This window comes from Squalius cephalus, assembly GCF_949319135.1.
Source record: "Squalius cephalus genome assembly, chromosome: 8".
NCBI classification, from domain to species: Eukaryota; Metazoa; Chordata; class Actinopteri; order Cypriniformes; family Leuciscidae; genus Squalius; species Squalius cephalus.
Genome location: NC_137129.1, coordinates 7,553,717 through 7,572,429, shown reverse-complemented (window position 1 = coordinate 7,572,429; position 18,713 = coordinate 7,553,717). Strand labels below are relative to the sequence as shown.

The window sequence follows — 18,713 nt, the reverse complement described above, 5'->3', positions numbered from 1 at the left end:
TTCAGTCAGTAATAGGCTAACTAGAGAGAGAAATCTCATTTATGGAGCATCCCTCTCGTGTCAATATGACGACCCAAGCCCATTGCCTTCCCATCATTCCATCACCCTAGTACTAACTGCCTGCCCGGAATGTAATTGCATCATCATAAACCAAAGATTTAATGGTCATTTTCCTTCAGAAATGTCCCTCATCATTTTCCTATCAATTTTAAACAAATCAAGTTATTTTATGCAACCTATAATATGGCATTTTTGCAGCAAGTGGTTTCCATTATGTTTGCTCAGCCTGTCATTGAGAATGTTTTATTGAAGTTCCGTTTGATTGAGAAATCTCACAGATCTCCAATGCATGTCCTCATTCTGTCTCACATGGTGAAACTTTTAATCAGATTTAGTTGAGGAGGTATTGTCAAGTGAAATTTGAATATCACTACAAGCAACTTTAGACTTTCAGAGTAAATTTCAGCAAAGCAACATGTCCTTCAACACCTCCTTTTGTTAACAGGCTTTAAGAAGCAAAAAATTCTGTCATGCTCACCCTAGGTTCCCCTTCTAGAGTCAGAATGGGGACATGTCATATCTGCCTGTATTTGTTGGTATATGGGATTAGCGCAGGAAGATGGGAGAGAGATGCACACTGTCCCAGGCAGATCAGTACATTAGAGCTACTCATTGACTTCACAGATGGCTGAAATCCCCAAAGAGGCTTAGCTGATTCTGATGACCGCATTAATGCAGCGTCCTACCTCAGATCAAATGTATGGAATGGCAAAGCAAAAATCAGACCTCATTCCGTGGCAAATGTCAGTCAACCAAAATTATTAGTTACTTGATTAGGCTCTTGATTTGTGCTCTGGGAAAATGTAGCATAATGCTGTTGTTGTTTTTTTCATGGGCACATGATCTCAAATTATGTATTGGCTGTCTATTTAAATTGAAAAAAAAAATTATGAAGGCATGGAAAAATGTTTAAAATATATAACAAAAAGAAAATGCCAAATTAAAATATGTTAGTTTTAATAAACATCATTATTGGCCTCTGGTTTTAATTCAACAGCCTTTGACACCAACGCTGTGATCTGTGAACCATCCAGGCCTCTGATTTCTTCATCTGACTGATTAAGACAAATGAGATTGTGCTTACATGTCATGTAGGAGCTCTAGTGAGGGCCACAGTCTCAATCATAACAACCCCCAAAGCCAAGCCGTCGCATGCTTTTGATGCCTTTTAATTAAAATTCTTTGAAGTCATAGTTTGATACATATCTAAATTGAATCACAATCTGTAGTGACTGTAGTGAAATATAAATGAAAGGACAGGGATGAGGAAAACTCCTGGTGAGATGCCATGTCAGAGTGTAAGCAGTATTAAGATTATTATCTTTATGGCATTTTGCATATATCTATAGTGTTTTACAATAATTGGATGGGATTAATTGAATGCAACTTGGTCAGGTTTAAGACTATAATTTTTCGTTCTTTTTTTAAAGATAACAACATAATTAGCATCCTCCTTATCCAAGACTGGTCTTATGTTAACGCGACAGCACATCAACAGTTAAAAAAAATAGCGACGTTAAAGCAAGCTCTTTGTAGTGCACATTCTGTCCAATATTCACTAAGAGCTGTGTGCTTTGTTACTTCTGATAAGAAACAAAGTCTCAGCTTTCAAAGTATGTCCATTTTATCACAAAAATTCAAGCAATAAATTGCGTTTTGACGCTCTTAAGCTTGACGTGACATCACTGTAGCGCCTCAGTTTAAGCGGCAGCTCGGAGCGCGAGTCTTTTCTTCCACTTTAATACAAGTTATGGCATGAAAAAGCATGCATGAACATTTAAAAGGAATGCTTAAAGAAGCAGTTCAACTTACCGAAATGTATCAGGTCACGTGTGTAATCGTTCAATCAATGTTTCACCCGCGGAAAGACGTCAATAAAACAACATTGCATTTACCTCAGGAAAGTTACCAAATGCTTATAGTTTGTTAGTTAGCTATAAAAACACTAGAGGAGCTTATTTACTGTCAATTATGTATGTATATTTCAATAAAGACAAGTGTTTATGAAAACTACTTTATGAGCAACTGCATTTTATAGCCTACTCAAATTTCAGTTTCTATTTGAGTGTAATTATTATATCTGAAAATATAAGCAGTTGAAAATAACCTCTATTATTATATCAATGTACCAAACTACAGGGTTACCTGTATAGTTACAGCATTTGTTGGGAGAGTTTTTTCTTTTTCTTTTTTTTCAAAAAGAAAATCAAACTATCGTTATGGTAAATGCCAATCTGAATAATCCTCTATCGGTATCGGTGGAGAAATTTAGTATTGGTGCATCTCTATAAATAATAGTATCTCTTTCCTCTTGTGCTTGGATTAAACTTGATGTTAATTCATCTTTTAGATGTCATGAATGTGCAGCTTAGTGTTATTAAAGATTGGTTTCTTGGATCAATAACAGACTTTATTCTTTGATCCCACAGCCAGTGTAACCAGCAGACTCTTCCTGTGACATATCAAGCCTGTGTCATCCCTAAGGACTGTGAAGTGAGCGAGTGGTCGGACTGGTCTGTCTGCTCAAAGGAGTGCTACGATCTGAATGGGCGTAAGGGACAGCGGACACGCACACGTCAGGTGCAGCAGTTCCCCGTGGGTGGAGGAGCCGAGTGCACGGAGCTGGAGGAGAGCGAGCAGTGTTCACCTCAAGGAGAAGAAATCCCACCATGTGTAGTGTAAGTGCTTCATCCATTCTGCTTCAGTGCTTGGATAATGAGATTTATATTAGATCTAATATCTAAAATTAAGCATTTACTGTCAATGACTCCACTTTTAGAAGAAAAGGTTCTATATAGAACCGAATAGGGTTCTGTCAGACGCTTCATAAATAGAAGATTTTAGGGGTTTCCATAATTTAGGGGATCATTTTACGCATTCAGTTTTAATTCATTCATTTATTTATTTTTTATTCTATTCTATTGTATTCTAATTATTTGTATTTTTTTGGCATAAATGGTTCTTTAAAAGTGAGTCAAGAACCCTAGGGTTTTATGTAGGACCCCTTTGAACCCTTCAAGAGTCCTTCAAATATGGCATGATATGTCAAAGTGAAAATTGTTAAAGGGATGGTTCGGAGTAAAATCAACCTAGGGTCCTTTGCACCATGACCTCAAGCCAAACACCCCCCCAGAAGCCTTTTTTCCCTTGGTTGAACATTATTAAAGTTAGAGCTTATTTAGAGAAATCAGTCGGATGGCTTAGTGCAGGCGCTAATGGATCCTATGATGTATCTCATAAATTACCCCACTAATAATGCCCAGAATGGTACCAAACTTCTACAGTAGTACAAATATGTTCTGTACTCATAAAACGAGGCATTGGAAAGTTTGTAAGTAGCCTACATCAAGAGTTTATTTAAAGGGGTGGTAAAACACCTTTTTTCGAAGGCTTGATTGTGTTTGTGGGGTGCACTGTAACATGTGTTCATGCTTCGTTTTTAAAAATTTGCATTATTTTTCACGTATTTAACCATTATTCTACACTGCTCTGTCCCTCCTTGTAAAAACGGTCGGATGATTTCCGGGTTCTATGAAGTCCCTACCAGCCGTTTGCTGTAGTCCTTAGAAATTGATTTTTTTAAAAGCAAATATCTCCCTTTGCATTGAACTTTGAGAGTTGTAACTTTGCAGATATTGTTTATGCTCAAACAGCAACATTACACACTAGCTAAAGTGAATTACACATTCAACCACCCCTTTAAATAACACTTGCCTGACGGCTCATGCTACTGCTAACCCGGACGTCGATGTCACTTCAGTGATTTGGGAAAAGCACGTAAAAGTCCTGGCAGAAAGCGATGCATAAGTTATATCTTAAGTTATATCTCTGGCGACGCTTTGCTGTGTGCTGTTCGCATTCATGTGTTTTGGAGGAGGCGTGGCTTTGGAGACGCTCTAAAGGGAGGATGGGATCTTATGCTTTAAAAGCTAGCTATCTATTGCTTGCCTCACCGAAAATTGCCTACCCTACCTTTAAAGGAATCTCCCTGTATGGACATCATCTGTTGATGTCTTTCGTATAGCTTGAATCTGTTAAAACACAGATGGAGGAGTGAAGGGGGTACTGAGGGTGAGGGGAGGGTCCTGCTGGGGAAGATGGAGAGATGGTAGCAGGTTGGTGGTTTGGCACAGCGCCACCCTGGAGGAGGTGAGCTGATGAATAGTGAACGTCTGAGAGAACAGACCACATGCTGTCTAATCTGATCTTCCCTACAGATGGGCCGGTCCATTCCCCATCACTCATCACCTCGCTGCACTGGATCTCACCAGAGCGGAGGTGTATTTGATGGAGGTGAATGGTGCTCCTGTAGCGCTTGACCCAGTGTGTGCCCGCCGTGCCTCTCACCAAACCCCACATGTGCTTTCACTGCTGTCACTGAGAATCCTTTACAGCAGGGGTTTATGACTAGACGTCCCCCCAGAGTGAGATCTAGGTGGCCAAGAATGGCTTGTAACTATTAAAATGTAATATTCACCCACTGTTAAGCATCTCGTAAATCTCTTAAAGGGATAATTCATTCTGTATCATTTACTCACTCTCATATTGTATGATTCCGTATGATTCAGTGTTGGGAAAGCTATAGTAGAATTGTCATGTAGCGCCATTAAAGTCAAGCTAATTTTTTTTTTTTTTTTTTTTTTTTGCTAAATCTATACAGCTCTAGGAAAAAAAAACTTGGAGACCACTGCAAAATTAGCAGTTTCTCAGGATTTACTATTTATATGAATGTGTTAGAGTAAAATTACTCTGTAAACTACTGACAACATTTCTTCTAAATTAAAAAATAATTATAATAATAATAATTTAGAGCATTTACACTCACTGTCCACTTTATTAGGTACACCTGTTCAACTGCTCGTTAACGCAAATATCTAATCAGCCAATCTCATGGCAGCAAACCAATGCATTTAGACATGTAGACATATCAAGACAATTTGCTGAATTTCAAACTGAGCATCAGCATGGGGAAGAAAGGTGATTTAAGTGACTCTTTAGGCTGATAGCCGATAGAAAGGCAACAGTAACTCAAATAACGCTTACAACCAAGGTCTGCAGAAAAGCACATGGACAACAGCAGAAGAAGATCACACCAGTGGCTCACCAAAATTGGACAATAGAAGATTGGAAAAACGTTGCGTGATCTTATTAGTCTTGATTTCTGCTGCAACAAACAGATGGTAGGGGCAGAATTTGGCATAAACTACATGAAAGTATGGATCCATCCTCCTTTGAATCAGTGGTTCAGGCTGGTGCTGTGATGGTGTAGCACATCATTTCTTGGCACACTTTGGGCTCCTTAGTACCAATTGAGCATCGTTTAAACGCCACAGCCTACCTGAGTATTGTTGCTGACCATGTCTATCACTTTATGACCACAGTGTATCATCTTCTGATGGCTGAAAAATCTGCAGCAACTGCGTGATGCTGTCATGTCAATATGAACCAAAATTTATGTTTCCAGCACCTTGTTAAGTCAATGCCTCAAAAAGTTATGGCTGTTCTGAAGGCAAAGGGGGCTCCAGGCCTTTACTAGCAAGGTGTTCCTGACAAAATGGCCTGCAAGTGTATTTGCAAGAAATTATAACTAGTCAAAATAACAAAAAAAAGATGTATTTTTTTTTAGACCAAAATAAGTTTATATTTGTTTGTAAACAACACAAAACAAATGTTTTAACTTAGGAGTTCAGAAATCAATATTTGGTGGAATAACCCTGATTTCCAATCAAATACTGCTTTGCCATGGTGCATTAACATTTGGTTTGCAGTGCATTACTCATTCTAGGATCCAAAAAGAGAATCCTAAAAAAGAAACCTTTCTCATTTCGCACATTACATGTAGCTCAAGTACGGTGCATAAATGGATAGTGAGGCCCTCAAAACAAAATATTGAATGCAGTCTTGTCAGAAGCACACTCAAATACACACTGACTCACAGCTCATAAATATGGAGCTTTGCATTTGTGAGGTCAAATGGACTTCATTTTGAATCTGGGAAAAAAGGTTGAGAGCCATTACCATGGAAAGTCAACAGTAATTCTCTATTGGTTTTAAAATCAGACTCGTTGTATTCAAAAACTGAAATATTTCATTTTATTTCATTTACACTACAGAAGCAAAGAAAGGGACCATTTACTTCTTAGTCTAGAGTGCATGTTCATGGTCAAGAATATATATTATTTTAAATTCTCCTTTTTTCTCTCCTTATTTGAACTCTTCTGAAAGCTGAAAGCAGGACTTGTTATACTGAAGGTCACTGGACATTTAAACACAACTGCACTCAAATGCACACACACACAACCAGCACTTCCCCCCCAAAGCGTGCCCTCTGGCTTTGATCAGCGAGACACATGTGGAAAAGAGGAAATTCTTTCCTTTTTAGCCAACACTAAACTAGACACTTATTTATGCATCATATCATTTAATTAGTATACATACATATTTATATATGTATGTATATACATGTGTGTCTGTGTGTGCTTTAGCTTACTTAGTACGGGATATATATATATATATATATATATATATATATATATATATTTCCTTCCCTCCCTCTTGCATCAACAGCTCCTCTCATCTCCATTTCTGTTTACTGGTGCGAGGGCGGGACAACCTGTCACTCATATGAGATCACAGCATTAGCAAACCACAACGATCCAATCAATTTCCACAGGACAAAATCCCACCCTAGATTTTTTCTTGTTTGAGAAGCCTTTTCACTTGGATATAAGTCACAATAGGTTACACTTGGAAATACGTCACAATAGGGAAGAAAAGACTATCGGAACTTCTGTTTAACTTCGAATGTAAGAAGCAACCCGTGCCATGGACCAGCATTCAAAACACAACAAATGCTTTTCTACATATAATATAGACATTTATTTTTTATAATGTATTGGTCTACTTTTCTCTCTGATAATCTAATGAAAGCTAATGTCCAAATGCACTCATGAATGATAATATTTCAAAATGGATGTCTCATCAGGACGGGAAAAATAAAATGAAGCATTCAAGTGATATAGTTAGTACTGGAGGTGTCATTCTATTTTTAATGGTTGTTCTCTAATGTTTCAACTTTTCCATCCATAGCACAGCTTTTGATACTGTTTCACTGATGTTCTTTTGCTAACATAATACATCAAAAAGCAGCAGCCAAGCCATCAAACTCAATGAAGCTCAATAAAGCCATGACCTTATTGCACATTCTGACTGACATGGCTTCTGATTGGTCTATTTAAAATCATCTGTATTTATAACTCCAAAGGACAGATCAAAGTACAGTTATTTTTATGTGAAAGGAATCAGCACAAGCTTCACTCTGTATCCAATTCTCTATCCGTCAGAGGATACATTAATAGGACATTGAACACTTCCTCTTTCTCCACAGGTATAATTGGAGAGCCACAGAGTGGAGCGACTGCAGGGTGGACGTGCTCCTCAGCCAACAGGACCGTCGACGCAGCAACCAGACAGGGCTCTGTGGAGGCGGGGTTCAAACCAGAGAGGTCTACTGCGTTCAAGCCCCCACCGAAACCTCGTCTAACCTCAGCTCCCACAAGAACAAAGACGGTAACAAAAACTAGCAAATTCACCCCCTGTTTCACTGACAAGGTTTAGGGCCTGATCATACACCCGGCGCAATGCGGCACCAGGCGTGACGCGAGTGTTGTTTGCTAGTTTCAGCCCGACGCAGTTATCATTTTCACGTACTGTGCCACGTTGTTTAAATAGCAAATGCATTTGCGCCCATTTGTGCACCCATGGGCGTGCTGGTCTGAAAAAGAGGTGTGTTCAGGCGCGTTGTTAGCGTGTTTCTATTTTGAGGCAAATGAAAAAGACTGCACCATTGACCAACTGAAACCTGGTCTAAAGTCAATGGTGCAATATATTTATTTTTGTTATTTAAAGAGCGCATTAGTAATATGCGCCTATAGGCGGGACCACAACACGCGTACACTTTGTCCAGTAGATGGTCTGTTCACACGCTTTAACCTTGCGCATGAGCAGATCCGTTTCCTCGCTAGAGAAGCGTTCAGTTTTTCCGCTTGAAAAATAGCGAATCCACCATGGCGCGAGCGCAACTGGCTTTTAAAGGGAAAGTAGATGAGACTCTGATTGGTTTATTTCACCTTGCGCCCAAAACACACCCATTACTCATTAAGAGAATAGGGACAACCCTTTTAGACCATGCGGCGAGTGCCCTGACCATTTTCCCCGTCGTTAAACTAGAAAAAGTGGATTCGGACTCGCCCTAAGTGCACTTGCGCCGTGCACTTTAGACCATGCGCTTGGATCGTTAAAATAGGGCCCTTAAGGTATCTATTTTAAAATCAGAATACATTTTAAAATCAAAGGTATGAAGGTAGACACATCTCCACCTCGTAGACTTCATAGCTTCAGTCTGCATTTGGTAATGTAATTGATGGTACAGATGGTACCTTGTTAACATGTATTGATTTAAGATGATAAACATGAATGAAGTTATGTTTGGTAAATCCCCTTCCTGTTTTGGCTCAAGTCATCACAGCCCATGTAAAGACTTGCGCCTGTAAGCAAGCTGTTAGACAAAGATCAGTTGATGTTTGCACTGTGGTAAAACTCAAGCCAACATATAATTGGATTGCTTTTTAAAGGCTGAAATTAGATCACTAGGGGGAAATTAAGGAATAAAGAAGGCAGAGCCGTACAAATTAATGAGGCAGCTACTGTGGAATTTAAATGCTAATGCCGTCACAGGCATACACACAGGTGCAGATACACCCAAACACAAATTCTCTGGAGTAATATGACAGAAACAGAGAGATGCCAGCACCTCACGCCGTGCGCCAATGCTGGTGCCGGGCCCGTGCTCACTCTCGGACTGACACAGAAACTCCCCTGCCATCTGCTCTGAGAGATGAACCGCCGACCTCTCAGGGAACTTATTCAAATGTCCACAGCTGTCCTCAAACAGGCATTGGCTCGTATGGCTTGGTCACACTACAGACAAGAAGACAAAGCACACAGAAAGTAGCTCACCTTTTGAAATTAGACATTTGGTCTAATTAGATGGGCTAAAACTCACAATAGTGTATTTAACAGTTAAGCTGTGATTTTATTAAAGTTTACATGTGCAAACTTGAAAAAAAAATGTCCAAGCTATATCTGCTAATTAGGTCTATTAAAGATTGTGTTTTACAGATGATCAAAATAGGGATCTTATAGTCTGTGTAGTCAGTTTTTGTGTTAACACTTTACAATAAGGTCTCATTTGTTAAAGCTAGTCAATGCATAGACTAACATGAACTAGCAATGAGCAATTTTTTTTTTTACAGCATTCATTAACTTTTGTTAATGTTAGTTAATAAAAATGATCATGTTCATGTTAGTTCACAGTACATTAACTAATGGTAACTTTTGATCTTAAAGATTACCTATTTTCCTTTTTTACATTTTTAACTTTCTTTAGAGTGTAATGTTGCTGTTTGAGCATGACAAAGGTCTGCAAATTTACAAAGCACAAAGTCACTCCAAAGGGTGTTATTCTCTATATCAGTGTCACTCTGTTTCTGAACTCCCTGAAACGCCTCCATTGTAGTCTTGAGTTTTCTTCCGGGAGCATACACGTCACAATATTCCTCATTTAAATAATGTCTGCCCGAGGCATAAGCAAAAAAGAAGGAGATGCCTTGTTGAGTTGTGTTGGTAGTGTGTTGAATCTCGCAGTTATGGTAAGGGGCGTGACATTTTTGAAACACACTCAAAGCGGCTGACGAATCACAGCACACTGATCCAGATGACCAATCAGAGCACATTGTGCTTTTCAGAAGGAGACCAGAACTAAACGGTGTTACTGTGAAATATTATCGCAATTTAAAATAACGTGATATATTTAATACATTTTAAAATGTAATTTATTCCTGTGATTGCAAAGCTGAATTTTCAGCATCATTACTTCAATCTTCAGTGTCACATGATCCTTCAGAAATCATTCTAAATCTATTCTAATTTGCTGCGCAAGAAACATTTCATATTATTATCAATGTTGAAAACAGTTGTGTGGCTTAATATTTTTGTGGAAACCATGATGTGTTTTTCCCCAGAACAGCATCAAATTATTTTGTATGTTAATTAATGTAAAAGTCTTGAAATTATAACTTGAATTAATCCTTGCTAAAAAACAGCATTATTATGTTTACAAAAATCTTACCCTAAACTTTAGAACTGTAGTGTATAGGTAATATAAATCACCACATTGAAAATATTTAGTAAGAACAGCAAGTGAACCGCATTGCCAAATATTACGACATGCAAAATTATCTTTTTAAATATAGATCTGATTAACCTATTCACACTTGGGGCTATGTACTCATTTTCGCACTTGAGGCTATTTGCTCATTTTTTTCCAGAAAGTTCTCAAGCAATTCATTAGATTGCATTAGATCTTTTGTTGTGGATCTCGGTGAATCAGGACCTTGATTTCCAGCCCTCCTGCCTGCGAGGAAGTTTTCCCAGACAGTGCTGGAATCCCATCCGTAACGTGGCCTAAAGAGAGGCACATGGCACTGACTGCAGCTTCCTGGGGGAGGCGTCAGGCCTGGCGCGCTGACGAGGAACACGGTGACAGATGGAAGAACTGTGTGAGAGAAAGAAAAGGAACAGTGCAAGAACATCTGCACTGCCTCTCACACATACACAATACCATCACACACACATACAAAGCTCTTCCACACCTTGGCCAGCTCTGCCTCGTGCTCTTTTCTTTGTTTTACCCATCATCCTTCTCAGCAAATATTGATAAATATGCAATTAATTGCAATTAATTTGATTATTAATCTGCGTATCACGTAATTAATTTAGTTTATATTTGAATTGATTGTCAGCCCTACTTTATTTAATCATTTACCTGGTTTCCTTTTAATCAATGAAGAATCAATCAGGCACCTTTCCCTTCTGGGAATTGCAGACAGATTTGAGAGGATTTAATTCCAAACTCCACATGATTGGACATTTCCTGGTGATTTGCCACTGGGCCATTGGAATTGTTCACAGGTATTTATATACATTAATGCCAGACAATGAGAGCATCAGGAGTGGTGGTTTACTCAAGGACAGACACCGTGTGCTTTAAGCAGATTTAATCTGGTCATTCAGTTCCAGGGATCATAGCTAAATCCTGTGTAGAAATTGGACAACCATGTGTGTCTGCACCCTGGCTATTCCAGTGCAATGTGTGATGCCAGTACATAGGAACCTTTGATACTTGGGCCATGTCCCACAACTTTACCTGCCATTAGTTTTTAAAGCAGTAACATGTCCACTTTGAAATGAATCATCACTAGTTTATTTACAGAAATTTACAATGAGGAATTTGATTCCTTACTCCACCCTTAAATTTTAGATTAAAACATATTTATTAAGCTTCAAAGTCACCCTTCATCCTTAAGGTGTTCTCTTCATATTTCAATATTTCACCTGCTATTTACCTAGGTCACCTATTCTGGGGTATGTTTCCCAAAGGCATTGTTAGCAATTATGGTCGCAAGTTCCATCATTACCAGCATAGTTTAACAACTTGGTGTTTCCCGAAACCATAGCTTTATATGCTGAACAGATTGAAATTAGGCTTTTACAATCATCGACTCACATCAGTTGTGATAAACGGAAGCTCAAACATGTTGGCTTGACGTGCAAGAACCAATTGCAAGAACCAACATATATATATATAATATGTATATATATATATATATATATATATATATATATATATATATATATTTGTATTTAATAAGTTTTTAAACTAAATCACACAAATTATAGAGAAATTATTCAGGATTTTTAGATAGATTCCTTCATTTAATGTGTGTCTAAACAGTTTGAAAATGCATTTTAATATGAACATTAGATTTGTTTGCATTAATAATGAATATTTCACATTATTTTTGTGTCTGATGGTGCTAACACATATTAAACGTAATTCAAGGAAGTGGAAATGAAAGCAGGAGATGCACCTATACATAGGTGAAAGCCTCTGAATTCATATCAGTCCCTCCTAACCTGTTATTTTTCATTTTCATGTTTTGTTTTGCCAGTAGCCAGTTGTGAAATATATTGTCCCCATGAATATGAAAGCATTGTTTGCGTTCCGAATTCATTTTCAATCATTTTGGGATTATGGATTCCTAAACCCATGTAATGAATGCCGGAATGAACACAAAAGTATGCATTTTACATATCAAAAGCAGCTTGTTGTCTTCCTCTCTCCCATCCGGCTTCCTGCTCGGCTGCTTGGGCCTGGGGAAGCTGTGCTTGATTTCCTCTCCCCGCGGGTGGCTTCAGACATTTAGAAAACAGGGGAAAGCAGCTGCTGTCACGATCTTTATCCATTAACACATCTCAGTCACAGAGAGCAGAACACAACAACAGTGTTCATTCGTTTCGGCTCGGTCTTGTCGCTCTATGGAATATAATCAATGTCGCACCCCGTCGTGGATCTTTATGAGATATTCAACGGCTTGGCTTTCTCACAGAGCATCCATGCAGCACTGCCCCGCAGGCAGGCCCGAGTTATTGATGATGATGATGATGATGATGGTGATGCAAGCAGGTGAATGTGTTGGCGGCTGTCAGACGGACAGAGGGACTGATGGGATATTTGTGCCATAATTAGGTCGTGGAAACCCTGGGTGGGCAAACAGCAGACCATCTGGCCTCCAAGTGAGCATTGTGCCACCTGAACAAGGTCATCCTACAAGGAGAGGGTCATTAATCAGACTAGGTTAACAGGGACTGGGAGTCAGACAGGTTTTTACCCACTTCAATACCTCAACAGCACAATCACATCCTAATAACAAATACAAAGAGCATAGAGACAAGTGTGTTTGTGGGAATAAGGGAACGTGCATTTGCAAGTCAATTTGACATTTTTTGCCAATCAGTTTAGTCAATTTGACAGCTATTTTTTATTTATTTTTTGACATGTCACTTTTGGAAGGAAATTCAGCTCGCTAAATTGAGCGTTTCAAAGGATGTTTGTCCCAGCGGAGCACTTCGCAAAACCCTTTTTAATTTCTGTTCAAAAAAAGCTCATATAAATCATTAATGACTCCACAACTGGCCATGCAATCAATCATTTAGCTTACACTGAAAACCTACATACACACATGTATTAACCAAATGATTTTAGAAATGGCTCAAAGCGCACAGCGAACACCTTTTGGACACGAAGCAATTTGCATGTGAATGAAGAGAAGATCCGTCAAAGGGTATCGACGGCAGATGCGTTCGTGCACTGACCTTGCAGAAAGTCACCTATGGCTCGGAGCTGCACACACACTTACACTGAGTGCTTGTTACTGATAAAAAGAAAACAAGGACAAAAGGGGTCTTGGGAGATATCTAGCAAAACATGTACAATCAGAAACACTTATGAGAATGATGTTCATCATGTCATCTCTTCATGTTCTAATTTGCAAACAGATTGAAATACTTCACATTACCTTTTTAGGTGGGCAAAACAACTTTGAGTCCAGCTTGCATCATTTCCCGAACCCATTCCCCTATCGTTTTTACATTATATTACATTAAATTATAATTTATGTAAAGAACATTACTGAAAATAGTATTAAAAAAGTATAACAGGAATATATTTGAAATACTGTCATAACCACGGCACATCAAATTGATTCAGCTAAGACACATTCAATTGATCAAAAAGTACAGTAACAAAAGTTTTCAAATAAATTATGTTCTTTTGAGCTTTATATTCATTAAATAATCCTAAAAAAAAGTATCATGGTTGCCACAAAATAATATTAAGCAGCACAGATGTTTTCAACATTAATAATAAGAAAATGTTAGAATGATTTCTGAAGCATCATGTGACACTGAGGACTGGAATAATGATGCTGAAAATTCAAGCTTTGACATCACAAAAATCAATTACTTTTTAAATTATATTCAACTAGAAAAATATATTTTAAATTGTTATAATATTTCACAATTTTTACTGTATTTTTGCTTCAATAAATTGGTGAGCATGAGACTTCTGCAAATTTTACAGACCCCAATTTTTTTAATCCGTAATATAAAATACATATTATTTAAATGTATACTTTAGCTTAATTAAACAAGAAATTCATCTTCAGACTTTTTGCTATTTTTTTTTATTTTTTTTTGTGGAAATAATCAGGGCTTGACATTAACTTTATTTCTCACCAGCCACTGTGGCTAGTGGTTTTCCAATGTTACTAGCCACCTAGCACTTTGTGTTACTGACTATGCTTACGTGAATACTCGCCAAGACTGCCATTTTGACATTATTTTGTGTGTATTTGACTGTTTAAGCACAATAAGTAGCAAAAAGGATTCAGATATTTCAGAATAGATATGTATCAGATATATATATATATCCCTTTTTTACAACACTGCATTGCACAGTTTATCTCAGATGTCTTTTTAAAAGATTACAACTGAAAAATGTATAAATTATATATAAAATTCATCCCACCAAAGTGTCTAGTAGGAGTGTGTTACACACCACTGCTGAAAAGGGGTGTATGGGGTGTGGATGTCAAGCCCTGGAAATATTGCATATTCTTCTCCCACATGAGGTACATCTACTGTATTTTTATACGGACTCTATAATAATGTGCGTCTATGTGTCTCTTCAGCCTCGCGGCCAGTGAACAGTGACCTGTGTTTGGGCGTTTCTCCTAACACCACCCAGCTCTGCCAAATTCCCTGTCCTGTGGAGTGTGAGGTGTCCTCCTGGAGCGCATGGGGCCCCTGCACCTTTGAAAACTGCCAGGATCAGTCCACAAAGAAAGGTGAGCACAATCTTAGCTTGAACTATAGGACCAGTTCATCTTTTACAGTTTTGTATGGGTAGCAGTCATTTCACCTAAATCTCACTAAAACAGAACAGATCAATAAAACGTCCTCTTTCATTGTAAATCACATGATTTGTGTACGGGAAGCCTTTCAACATGTAACTCACACCGCCCCACCTCTCACCTCTATCTGCGCCATCAGCATCCGGGCCATAAACTTATCACCGCCTACTGGGGCAGAAGATTCATTGTCTCCGAGGTTTATGAACCAGGAGCATTGTAGAGGGAGCAACAAAGAAAAGGAACCCACGAAAAAAGAAAACATGTCATGAAAAAGAGAGAAACAAATCAAGGGTTAGATGTCTTCAAAGAGACTAACACAAGCTTCAAATGGTCTTTAGAAGGAACCGTATCTGCTAGATTCACAGGATGCCGGTTTACCCAATGCTGCTGACAGTTGTTACTGGTGTAGCAAAGGTGCTGGCATGCTGGCTGCTTTTCTCGTTAATTATGGCTGGGACAGCGACCCGTGCCATGACTAATGCATATTGACTCTTCCCTAATGAAGCGGCTCAAAAGGATAGGATGGGAGGAAATTCTCCACCATGCATCTTAATGATGAATTCTCTGAATCTGTGTTCCACTCACTCTTTTCAAATGCCACAGTTCTAATGCCCATACTTCATGCCATATAGCTGTAATGGCAGGCTTCTGCACTTTTTGTACCTCATTATTCAGGGAGATTAGGGCACAGATATATATGTGTGTGTGTGGTTACTTTATATATATATATATATATATATATATATATATATATATATATATATATATATATATATATATATATATATATATATATATTGTCAAACTTTATAACAATCTTTAATTTTTACAATATAGATTACATTTTGGAATTAAATTTTAACCAAATTATTTGGTGTGAAGCCAAATCCAGTGCTGTCTTTCCTTTTACAAAGTGATGAATGTTGATTGATGCTGTTATAACCGTGGGACTGTTCTTTTTTAATATAGCTGTAATCTTTGTAATAGCCTGAACAAGTTGCAAAAATAAGCCTGATGGGAGATAAAGTATGAATTACCTGTGACATCTCAACCTAAAGCCCCAAATAATATGTCAGTGTACACATTAGACGTGATGATGACCCATGCGATTTTTTTGTATGGCTGTGCCTATTGTCTTTTTTTGATTACCAGGGGCTCATATGAAACTCAGTATCCTGCTTTTGTCTGATAAAGAGACAGAGGCAGCATACGCCATCAGACACCTCCGGGCTGACTGACAGAATGTGATACAATCCTCTTACACGCCATCAATGAGCTCTACACTGACCTTCTGATTAAATAAAAGCCAGAAGGAGAGAGTGGGACAGAAGTAATCAGAGAAAGGGACAACACTGGCATCTCCAGCTTTCTCCTAAAGGCCCCCCTCTACCATATTACCTTATCGGCCCCAGACAGCAATGTGGATTAAACCATAGGCCAGGGACCAGCGACAGGGAGGGGAGGGTGATGGCAGGGTACATGTAGGTGACCTTGGCCTGGTCATGAGTCCAGTCCCCCCCCCCCCTTTTTTTTTATTCCTCTGGAGCCCTTTCCCTGCCCTTGAATGGGAATACCCCTGGCGTCAAAGCTTCTTCTGTATTAATGGATTGCTGCATGCATTAGTCCCTTTGGAGAAAAGCAATCATAATGAAGGGAAGAATAATAATATTCATTATGATGAGCTGCTCCAGTAATTTATGTCATCTTGCGCACTTAATGGGCCGATATGTTTATTATAATATTGGGTAATAATAATATGTAATATTAGGGTGATTGCGCAATAACACACTGTGACCGTTAAGAGGGTCAACACAAGGGGTTGCACCAACTAGTTGATTAGTTGGGTTGAAGTGGTGGGTTGGTGTCGACTAGCAGTGAACATCCTCGGCCCACAAATTGCGCCCCAGTGTATATTATTTTATTTTATTTTATTTTCTTTAAAGATTGTTATAAAAAAAATATATATATACTGTACACTACCATTAAAAAATTTGGGGTCGGTAAGATTTGTTTTTGTAAGAAGTCTGTTGATTGATTTTCACCAGGGCTGCATTTGTTTTATTAAAAAAAAAAAAAAACAGTAATATTGTAAAACATTATTACAATTTAAAATATCTCTTTTGTCATTCATTCCTGTGATGGCTAAGCTGAATTTTCAGCATCATTACCAGTCTTCGGTGTCTCATGATCCTTCAGAAATCATTCTAATATGCTAATTTGATGCTCAAGAAACATTTCTTATTATCATTGTTGAAAACAGTTATTTTAATTCTTTAGAATTCTTTGATTAATCCAAAGTTCAAAACACCATTCATAATAAATAGAATACTTTTGTAATATTGTAAATACCTTTACTGCCACTTTCGTGCAATTTAATGCGCCCTTGCTGAATAAAAGTTCATCTTTTTTTTTTATCTGACACCATATTTTTAATGGTCATGTATAAATTGTTCTATATAATATTATCTTTAACAATTACCTGTAATGGCAAATATATTTGGAATTATGTGAAAGTGAAAGTGAATTTGCAAGAAACAACAGCAAGCAAACTGCATATTATGAGTCATTTGAATTGATGAACATCTGCAAATTAATTACTTGCACTGTTCACTAAATCATGTCAAGTCAACTTATTCAAGAAAGTCTCATCTGTGTTGTTCAACAGGTTTCAAACTGAGGAAAAGGAGAATCATAAATGAGCCCACAGGTGGAACAGGGAATTGCCCGCACCTGACTGAGGCAATTCCCTGTGAGGAACCCAGTTGCTATGATTGGCTGCTGGTGAAGCTGGAGGAGTGTGTGCCTGACAATGACAAAGTATGCGGACCGGGAACCCAGAACCCACAAGTACAGTGCATCAACAGTGACGGTAAGTGATACGTACACCTTCATGGTCCTGATTCCATCCTTCATAATTATTCAAGCTAATTAAAAATCTTTGCCTGAATAGATTTCCTATTTAAGGGTCATGCCCAGGCATGCACTGTGTCGAATGCAGCAACAAACCCAGATTGTTTTGTTCTCGTACAGCTGGGTCCATTCTTGAACTCTGTCCATAGGGCTTATGTTCTGGACTCATGCCCAATGCCGTAATTGCTGTTTTTGCACAGGCGGCTGGTAGGACTTCTCTATTGTTAGAGTGGCCAGAGGGGAAATTCAGAGCAATCAGAAGTGGCACTGCTGCCTTTTAGTCTTCTAAACACAAAGCCACATGTGCCGGGGCGGTCTACCGTCTAACCATCCCAAAGGCACGAAACTACCCAATAGCTTTTGGATGTTATTGGCTTGACTGCGTACAAAGAAGCTAGGGAAACCAACACCAGCACCATCTGTGAGATCAGAGGAAAATACCGTTTACCTGGGGACAAGAACATGCCTGGATCTGTGACCAATAGCTGACACTGATGCCTCAATATACTGAACGAGAGGACACCGGGGATGGCTGTAAAACATTTTTGCTTTAACGTCTGTTGTTAAAGTGCCCCTATTATGCTATTTTAAAGGTTCCTGATTTTGTTTTGGAGGTCTGCTGCAATAGGTTTACATGCATCCAAGATCAAAAAACACTTTCATTTTCTGATAATATACATTGCAGCATCATCTCTTTTCTCACAGCGACTGAAACACTTCAATAAAGAATTAAGTCTGTTTTAACCCCGCCTTTCCGAGAGCATGCTCTGCTCTGATTGGTCAGATGGCCCATGTAGGAAGTGAGACTGGAATTAGTGACAGTATATTTCGGCAGTTCAGAATCAGTTCATTATTTTAGGGTACAATAAC

At 38.4% G+C, this 18,713-nt stretch overlaps 1 protein-coding gene across 1 annotated transcript in view; it reads left to right on the top strand.

The window, feature by feature from the left end:
* thsd7aa (thrombospondin, type I, domain containing 7Aa) overlaps positions 1-18,713 on the top strand; it is a 129,034-nt gene that overhangs the window by 50,380 nt on the left and 59,941 nt on the right. The window contains exons 3-6 of the mRNA XM_079877811.1: positions 2,490-2,738; positions 7,448-7,629; positions 14,712-14,867; positions 17,599-17,802. Of these exons, the coding sequence (XP_079733937.1) occupies positions 2,490-2,738; positions 7,448-7,629; positions 14,712-14,867; positions 17,599-17,802 (791 nt within the window). The remainder of the gene's footprint in view (positions 1-2,489; positions 2,739-7,447; positions 7,630-14,711; positions 14,868-17,598; positions 17,803-18,713) is intronic.